Raw genomic sequence first — 8969 nt, forward strand, 5'->3', positions numbered from 1 at the left:
GAATTTATCCTATCCTATCCTATCCCAACCGGGCCGTACGCGACGATGATCTCGGGGTACCTTGGCACGACGGCGAGCACGAGCAGAGCAAACCAGTCATCGAGGATGCTGGTCGATGAGTCCTCCGGCGACGGTCCTTCTCGTTTCCTCGAGACACCATCACGCGCGTCCCTGATCCCGCTCCCCCGCTCGCCGACGCCCACACTCGACGACTTGCGACCCGAGCCGGTGGCGGACTGGTCGATCGATGTGGAGGAAGAAGAGGGCGGGCGAGAAGAGAGAGGCGTTTCGGAGGGGGAGGAGGACTTGTCGGTGACGGATGGAATGGCGGACTTGGGTGCAAAGCGCGAGAGCGAGAAGGACGGGGAGAAGAGAGATGAGGCGAAGAAAGGGGAGGGAGCACCGAAAGGGAGGGAGTCGAGGAGGCTGGCGCTGAGGGAGAGGAACCTGTCGCAGACCGAAGGAGCCGTCAGCGCGCGTTCTCTTCCTCCAGCAAGACGCCCTCTGCGTGTGCACAGCACCGTCTCATCGTCCGAGGACGAGCTCCTCCTCCGCCCCATCCCGCCGCCGCCTCCCTCGCAGATGAGGAGGACGACGAAGACGAGCCTCCGCTTATGAGCGAGCTCGTCGTCATCACGCACAACATCCACCGCAGCCCTGACGTCTGGGCGCAACTCGTCAACTCGCCTGCACTTCGGCGAGTCGACGTCCTCCTCCTCCAAGAAGTGCCCCGTTCCCTCAATCCCTTGCCACACAACTGGTCGCTCGTTCTCCCTCCACCCGTTACATACACGACGGACGAGCCGACTCACCCCAGATCCGCCGCGCTCGTCTCCCCCCGCTTCCCACCCTCCGCCTTCGCGCAACTCCCTATCGCGTCGAGAGATGTTGTCGGCGTCGACCTGCAAATTAACGAGCGCGAGTCAGTACGAATCGTCGGCGTCTACAATCCCTGCGCAGGCGGACGCTCGCCAGCCAACCGATCCGTCCGAGAAGTCCTCCCGCCCGTTTTTGCCTCATCGCTGCCGGAAACCACCCTCATCATCGCAGGCGACTTCAACCTTCACCATCCAGCCTGGGACTCGTCTGTACTTGAAGCCGATGATGAAGCGGAAGAAGCGCGACTCGCGTTCGAGGAGGCCGGACTTGTCCACCTGCACGAGGCGACAGAGGCGACTTGGTCGTCGTCGAGGTCAAGCTGAGTTCTCGACCTAGTGCTGGGGAACCTGCGAGCGGAGGAGAGGCTGGTCAGCTCAGGCGTTGACGAGGCGCTCAAGTACGGGTCCGACCACCGCCCGATACGCACCGTTCTTGCTGTCGAGCGAGCGGAACGCCCACCAGCTTATCCCCACCGCCTTTTCCGCAAAGCCGACCCATCAGCAATCCTCCGCTCCTTCTCGAAACTCGCCACTGCTTCCACAGCACCCGACGCCCTCCTCACACCTGCTGACGTCGACGCCGAGGCGGAGGTCCTGAACTCTCTCCTCCGCGAAACTGTTTCGGCCGCCATCCCGCTTGCCAAACCGTCGCGCTCACGCTTCGCGCACAGGTGGTGGAGCGCCAAAGTCGCGCCAGCCGTTGACGACGCAAGGCGAGCGCGAAGTTGTGCGTATCGACTGAAGGCGAGAGAGGGAGAGGGCAAAAAAGTGGAGCTGGCGGTGCGGAAGGCACGGATGGCGACGAATAAAGCGAAGGCGGTTATTCAGCGAGAGAAGCGGAGGGCGGAAGGGGCGGAAGTCGAAGAAGTTGATGAGGTGTCGTTGTGGAAGGTGGTGAAGGGGAGGATGGGGGCGGGAGAATCAGCAGCCGCGTCAACTCCGCCGCTCAGAAAGGATGACAGAACATACGCGACATCACCCATGGACAAGCTCGGCCTCCTTCAGCCCGTCCTGCTGCCGGTTGTCGAGCCGCGCATTGTCGAGGCGCGACCTGCGGACAAGGGGAATGGGAGGACCGTCAGCGGACTGCAAGTAGGTCACGAGTTTATTGTCCCCCCCGCTACGAGTCCAACAGACGACCGCCACGCGAGTGAGCACAAACGCACCTTTGCAGAACCGCCAGCAAGTCACGCCAATCGAGCCGACCTGGGCAATGCCAACGACGCTGGCGCGGTCGAGGACAAATGGCCGGATCTGCTGGAGCACGAGGTCGAGTCAGCACTCCATCTTGCACGCCCTTTTGCAGCTGCCGGTCCCGATGGAATCCCCAACTTCGTCCTCCAAGCTGCCTGGCCCGCACTCAAGGTCCGCCTCGTCCCGCTCCTTGCCGCCTCGCTCCGCCTGGGGCACCTCCCAACGAGCTGGCGCGACGCAATCGGAGTTGTCTTGAAGAAGCCGAAGAAGGACGACTATTCGCTCACCAAGTCGTACCGGCTCATCTGCTTCGAGCGATGCATCAGCAAGCTGTTTGAGTCGATTGTGGCAAGGCGGATCACGCACCTCGCGGAGTCGCTCAAGCTCCTCCCGCCCAACCACCTCGGCGCTCGCCCTGGTCGATCCGCCGAAGACGCCGTCGTCTGCTTCGTGGACGAAATTAGGCGTCAGTGGCGGAACGGAAACGTCGTACTGGGCATCGCGCTCGACGTCGCGAAAGCGTTCCCGTCGGTTTGGACGGATGTCCTTGTGCGAGAGATGGAGGAGAAGGGCTTACCTCGCTCGCTCCGGCGCTGGGTCGACTTGTTCATGTCGAACTGGACGTGCACACTGCGCTTGGAAGGCGTCAGCAGCGAACCGGTCAACTGGAGAAGCGGCTTACCACAAGGTTCACCGCTTAGCCCGGTCCTGTTCCTCCTCTACAACTCCGGCGCACTCGAGGCATGCGAGACGCCGACATCGACAGCGTTTGGTTGGGTGGACGACCTGAACATCCTCGCCTGGGGAAGGAACATTGAAGAGGCCGTCAGCGCTGCTCAGCGGATCGTCCCCGGCCTCGAAGAGTGGTCGGCGACGCACCAGAGCCTCTTCGAGCCGTTGAAGACCCTCATTACGCGCTTCTCGCCCGCTCGAGACCGATCACCCGACGACCCCAAGGTCGTGCTCTGCGGCGAGGAACTCGAGCTCTCGTCAGCGCTCGGGATGCTCGGCGTGACGATCGACGAGCGACTCACCTTCAAGCAACACATGGCGTCGTGTGCGTCAAAGGCGTCGAAAGCACTCGTGGGCGTCGGGCTGCTGGCGAAAAGTTGAGGCGGGTTGAGGGCGAAGTACGTGAGGCGGCTCGTCGAGGCGGTGGTGCTGCCGCGGCTGACGTGGTGCGCGGCTGCGTGGTACAAGCCGGGTACAACGGTCAGCAAGACGCTCAAGCAAGTGCAGAAGGCTGCTGCGTGCATCATCACAGGCGGATACCGGACGACCTCCCTTGCCGCCCTCGAAGTCGAGGCGAACCTCCTCCCGCTTGACCTGCGCCTGAGCCACCAAGTCTTCCGCTTCGCCCTCCGCCTTGCCTCGAGTCCTTCAGACTCAGCACTCTACAACCGGTTCCGGCTTGCCCGACCTGCCCTGCCTGCCAAGCACCCATCGCCGGCCCACCTCGCCCTTCACTCCTTCCCATCGCTCCTCCAGCCACGCACTCGAGTTGATCAGTCCAGTACTCACCGGTTGCGCCCTGGTCATCTCCCCCGCACTGCCAGCTCGTCGTCGCCGCGTCAAAGGAGGAGTCGGTCGCTCTGCACGGCCGAGAAGTCCGCGCGCTTGACGTTGCCGGCGGCCTGGCAGCGTATTCGGACGGCTCGTTGCTCGAGAGCCGAGCAGGCGCTTCGGCTGTGGTGCGTTTCGGCAAGGAAGGGGATGAGCTGTGGGGGAAGAAGGCAAGGGCGTTGGGTCAGTACCAGTCGGTGTACGCAGCGGAGCTCGAGGGCGCCCGCCTGGCACTCGACGGCATCCTCCAATCCCTCAGCAGCTCCACAGTATCCTCGACCACCCTCTTCATCAACAATCAGTCGGTCGTCCGCTTGCCTTTCGACCCCTCCCCCACCGCCGGACAGTCCGATCGACTCGCCCTGCGCGCGCTCGTTCTGGCGCTCGAGCACGACCACCCAGAAATCCGACTCACCCTGCAATGGCTCGCCGGCCATTTTGCGGTGCCGGGGAACGAGATGGCGGACGAAGAAGCGAAGAGGGCGGCGGGTGTTGGTGATGACAAGGTGGGGAAAAGGGAGGGACGGCTTGCGGGCGGGCGTGGCGGGCACAGGCGTGGTCCTAAGCTGTTCAGGCCGGACCAGAGCAGCAGCAGCTCGTCGTCAGCGGACAAGAGCGGGTGGGAGGAGGACGAGGAGGAGCGGGCGGCTCGCCTCGAGCGCGAAGTCGCTCGCCTCGGTCGACTCAACTCGTCCACGCATGCGGGCCCTGATGGGCTCGTCCTAGGAGGCACTCTGCTGCCAAAATCGTTCTCGTTTGTCGCTCAAGCAAGCTCACTGCGCGTCGCTGTTCGCAGAATGGACGCGTCAATGGTCCCTCTCCTCATCGCCAGGCGCCGGTCTTCGCGCTGTCGACTCTTGCCCGCCTGGACCACCCTTTGTCCGAGCCCTACATTCCCTCGACAGGGTCCACTCCACCATCCTCGCCCGGCTTCGGCTCGACTTCAACGACCTTGGCTCATCGAAGGCGCGGATGGGTCTGGGGACTGGACTTTGTGAATGCGGCATGGCGGTGGAGACCCGCCAACACTATCTCCTCGAGTGCTCGCTCTACGACGGCGAGCGACAACAGCTCCGGCGCGAAATTGGCGCAGCAAAACTCAAGATGGACAAGAGTCTTTCCCCTCGCTTCTTTTGCCCGCTGCTACTTTTTATCCTGGATTCCTACTGCTTCCCGCAGTTGTATGCCCCTCTCCCTCCTGCAGCTCACGTAGCGCCTGGGGGCTCGCCCTCGTAGGTGGCCCCAAGTCAACATGGGTCTTTCCAGGCCTGAGCGACTTTAAACTTGGAATTCATCCTATCTTATCCTATCCTACTCGCGCAAACTAACGAACCTCGTGCGTCGGCCCAGACTCTCCGGTTCGTCCAGAGCCTCCCGAAACGCGAGCGCGTTCCGTTCGCGCAAAAGTTCCGCACGCAGACCCCCAGGCGCTCGACCTCCTCAAAAGGATGCTCGTGTTTGACCCACGCAAGAGGATCGATGCGGCGCAGGTGCTCGCGCATGAGTACTTGGCACCGTACCATGGTACGTTGCGTCTGAGTCTGAGCTGGTCAAGAGCTTCTGAGAGGCTGACAAGGCGTTATGCTGTAGACCCCGAGCCGGTTGCGCCTGAACCGTTTGACTGGTTGTTCAACGACACCGACTTGCCCGTCGACACCTGGAAGGGTGCGTCTTGCTCTCTACTCACCGTCCTTCTCGCCTCTTTAGCGACAGCTGCTGATGGATCGGACTTGTCCCCGCGCACAGTCATGATGTACAGCGAGATCCTCGACTTCCACCACATTGACTCGGAGGAGACATCTGGACCCGTCGCCGCGCATACCGCCTAAAGACCCTCTGCCTTTCTCCTCTCTCACCTCCCGTCCGACTCTGGCTCGCCTCGCACGTGCTCTCCTGACTTGTAGATACCTGAGTTCCCTCCCTTCCCTTCCCTCGTCCTCTCGTCCTCTCGTCGCGTCTGTAAGATGAAAAGAAAGTCCTTTTACACGGTCCAACTTGCATTTGCAGCTTGCTCGTTATGGGAGGCGTCTTGCTGGAGGGATCGTGAGGAGATGGCAATGCAGGTAATAAGGTCATTGCTGGTCGTACAACACTGTGTGAGAAGGAGGAGCAAGTCTAGCCACTACTACGTTCTTTTGAGTCATTCCCCCTGTCCATCTCCTGCCTCTAGACGCTCGCCGTCGACGTCCCCGAAGGCGTCTCGTCCCTCTTCCTCGCATCCATCTTGACCGCCACATGCCCTCTCTCCTCTCCCTCCTCCTCCTCCCCAACGCGGGATATAGTCCCCAACGCCCGTGTGGCACCCGGCCTCCCATAACTCTCACTCTCCAACTCATCGCTCGTCAATCCCGATACACTCACTTGGCGTCCATCGACCTGCCGGCCGTGCAGGCCGATCACATTTGCGAGGCGCGAGGAGGAGGAGAGGAGGTGGCGGATCGAGTTGAGGGTGAGGGAAGTGAGCGAGCAGTCGACGCCTGTTAGGTACATCCAGGGGACTAGAGGGGCGGGAGTTAGTGGTGGAGCGAAAGGGAGGGAAGGGAGGGAGGACAAACCAAGGTAGAAGGAGACTTCCATTGTGCGCCAGGAAGAGTAGACGGATGAGGGAGAGATTGCGAGAGAGAGAGAGAGTTCCTGATTTCAAGTCATATCGGGCTAAGCCCATGTAGAGATTGCGAGCCAGAGCGCTAGCGCGAGGAAGACGGTTGCCATAATGACGATGGCGGCGAGGAACTGCGCAGACGAAGGGCGAGTCAGGTCGAGGCGAGAGGAAGCAGGAAAGCATCGCTAACGCACGACAATCATGTCCCACTCGACCTTCTGCAGCGCCAGCAACTGCTTCGCCTGCTGCCTCGTCGCCGCACCCGCCTGCGTCGTATTCTCCGCCGCCTCCTTCAGTTGACCAACCGAGATGTGATTCCGCCCTCTCGAAGCGGTGGTGTCGGATGAGTCGTCCTTCTCCTTCGTCTGGCCGGCGAAGAAGACGTGGCGGAGAAGATTTGTCTTGGGCGGTGTTTGGTCACCGTTGACGCGCGGGGAGAGGGGATGAGGCGGGTCGGAGAGCAAGGCAGTGGAGGGAGGACCGAGGGCGGGCGAAGCGAGAGGAGTCCCGATGGACGAGCCGGCACTTGTTGTACTAGACGCGTGAGCAGGGTGACTGCTAGTACGGATCTGCAAGGAGAGGTGGCTGTTGAACCTGTTTGCGGAGAAGGGTCAGCGATTAGTGCGACAAGACGGACGGTTCGAAGACGTACTTGACCTGCCGCTGCAGCGTGAAAAGTAAGCCGAGTCCGCCAAGGTTGACGCCGATGATGATGAGCATTGTGAAGACGTAGAGAGCGTGGACGGCCTGGAGCATGCTGTTTCCGGTCCGAACAAGTCAGCCTCAGATCGACCGCCACCGCTGTCGAGACAGGGATGCTTTGGACGAAGAACTGTAGCTTGTCGGCAACCCTGTTAAACTGAGCGGCAATTGCAGCCTTAGCCGCTCGTGCCGAGTTGCTCGGTCGCGCTTGATCAAGCGATGTGAGGGTTGTCCGCAAGACCAGGCCCGCGTCCCACGTCTTCCTCCATGCGAACGCGGTGTAGACGTCGAGGACGATGACGGGGATGAGGACGAGGAAGCCGGCGATGTACAGGCCGTTGGCGAGTTTCGGCGAGAGGATGTGTGTCTTTGTCGCCTTTTGCGAGGATAGAATCGCCGCCTGGAGATTCGACCACGACGAAATCCAGGCGTGTACAATGAGGGGGATCCTGCGACACTTGATGCTGTCAGGTCGCTGTTTGCTCAATGGCGAGTCGCGGAACGCACCAGACAAGCGAACGCCAGAAGTATGTGCGGGATTGGAATCGCTGTAGCAGCGCCACGCGACGAAAGTTGTTATTGTAGCAGAGTAGGACGGCGCAGCTCGCGAGGGAGAAGAAGGCGAAGAGGGCGTGTTGGCTGTTGATGCAAGCGAAGGTCAGCTTCTGCCTCGACATCCGTCTCCTGTGATACGCCGGTGCCCCCTTCACTCACTTTCCGACGATGTGCAGCCCGTTTGACTGGCTGACGAGACGCCAAAGCCAGAAACGCTTCTCCCACCGTCAGTACTCAACCGCCATCAAGCACAGGTAGACGATCGCCATGACGCTACCACTGCAGTGACAACCTCAAGTCAGTAGGCGTCAACTGAAACAACAAGGAGCGAAACGCGAACTCACTAGCCCATCAGCGCCCATAGGACGTACAGCCGAGCGTCGAAACCTGGCGTCGGCATCGGATTGAAGAGGTAGTGTAGGTAGCGCTCGATGTAGAGGTACGGATCGACGCCTTCCGGCACCGGCGGAAGCTGCAGGCGAACCATGGTGTCGTCCTAGGCGCGCGAAAGGGTGGCGGAGGGGAGTTGAGCGAGCCGCAACCGCCCTTGCTGTGATCCGCTGATGTTGTGGGATTGTGTGCGCGTGCATGCCGGTTGTTTAGAGTCTAGCTGACTGCTGCCAAATTTCAGAGCAGGCTCGCAGCACTGGATGCAGACAGGAGCACAACAAAGCCAGGCTGGTTCACACCTGGCAGTGTCAGACACCATGCACCCTTCAGGACTGACCCCACTTGGAGGTCAACCTTGCCTTCTTGAGACTGCGCTGCAGAAAGTTTGCCAACCACATGGCAACTTTTTGTCTTTCCTGACAATGTCTAGCTCAGTCATGTCCTTTTTCCTTGACCACCTCACCCTTGTATTCCACCTGGCACACAGTTGTAGTCCAGCGGCAGACAGAGCCAGGTGTGGACGTGCACAACCTCAAGGAATGGTGGTCACAAGGAAGCAAGGAGTCAGGTGACCAGTATCTGCATAGTCTGGTCCAGTAAGTTGCAAAACAGCATGACGTGTGTGCACACTGCAGTGCCGGGCCTCATGAAAAAGGAGACAAGCTGAAAGGGAGTGAAGGAAAGAGGTGCAAGTGGGGCAGGGAACAAAGGAGTTGCCAGCTCCCTCTTGAAGACCTGCTTCTGCCTCCTGCACCTTGTGCAGCCACAATTCACAAACTTGTATGGCAGCCGAACCAATTCTCCAAAGCTTGCACAAGACATCCCTGCCTTTGCTCTGGTATCTATTGCCTACTTGGGTCCTTCCCCTCCAACACAAACCACTCTTGGTCAACCCAAACTGCTCCAGCTTGCCAATTAGTGCAGCTGGTTAAGTCAATGATTCAGCTCCCAGGTTGATTGCCTCGTCTCTTGCTTTGCTGGCAGTGTTCCGCATCTCAAGCTACTCTTCTGCGGCTGACCTGTGACCCAACAGAAATTCCTCTCCCGCTTACTTTTTCTCCTCCAGCACCCCAGGTATAGGACCT

General features: G+C 60.5%; 2 protein-coding genes across 2 annotated transcripts; one reads left to right on the forward strand and one right to left on the reverse strand.

Moving 5' to 3' along the window:
- Positions 1 to 105: 105 nt before the first annotated feature.
- RHTO_03302 (reverse transcriptase) lies at positions 106 to 5464 on the forward strand (the record flags this gene model as incomplete). Its single annotated transcript, XM_016416973.1, has 9 exons — positions 106 to 468; positions 519 to 1192; positions 1253 to 3129; positions 3259 to 3447; positions 3582 to 4389; positions 4541 to 4749; positions 5055 to 5159; positions 5226 to 5300; positions 5382 to 5464. 9 exons carry the CDS (start codon positions 106 to 108, stop codon positions 5462 to 5464), a joined length of 4383 nt encoding a protein of 1460 aa, XP_016271502.1.
- Positions 5465 to 5801: 337 nt separating this feature from the next.
- Positions 5802 to 7981, reverse strand: RHTO_03303 (uncharacterized protein; the record flags this gene model as incomplete). Its single annotated transcript, XM_016416974.1, has 8 exons — positions 5802 to 6269; positions 6432 to 6831; positions 6890 to 6994; positions 7071 to 7388; positions 7447 to 7578; positions 7654 to 7683; positions 7747 to 7773; positions 7839 to 7981. 8 exons carry the CDS (start codon positions 7979 to 7981, stop codon positions 5802 to 5804), a joined length of 1623 nt encoding a protein of 540 aa, XP_016271503.1.
- Positions 7982 to 8969: the final 988 nt, after the last annotated feature.

Source organism: Rhodotorula toruloides (assembly GCF_000320785.1).
Source record: "Rhodotorula toruloides NP11 unplaced genomic scaffold Scaffold20, whole genome shotgun sequence".
NCBI classification, from domain to species: domain Eukaryota; kingdom Fungi; phylum Basidiomycota; class Microbotryomycetes; order Sporidiobolales; family Sporidiobolaceae; genus Rhodotorula; species Rhodotorula toruloides.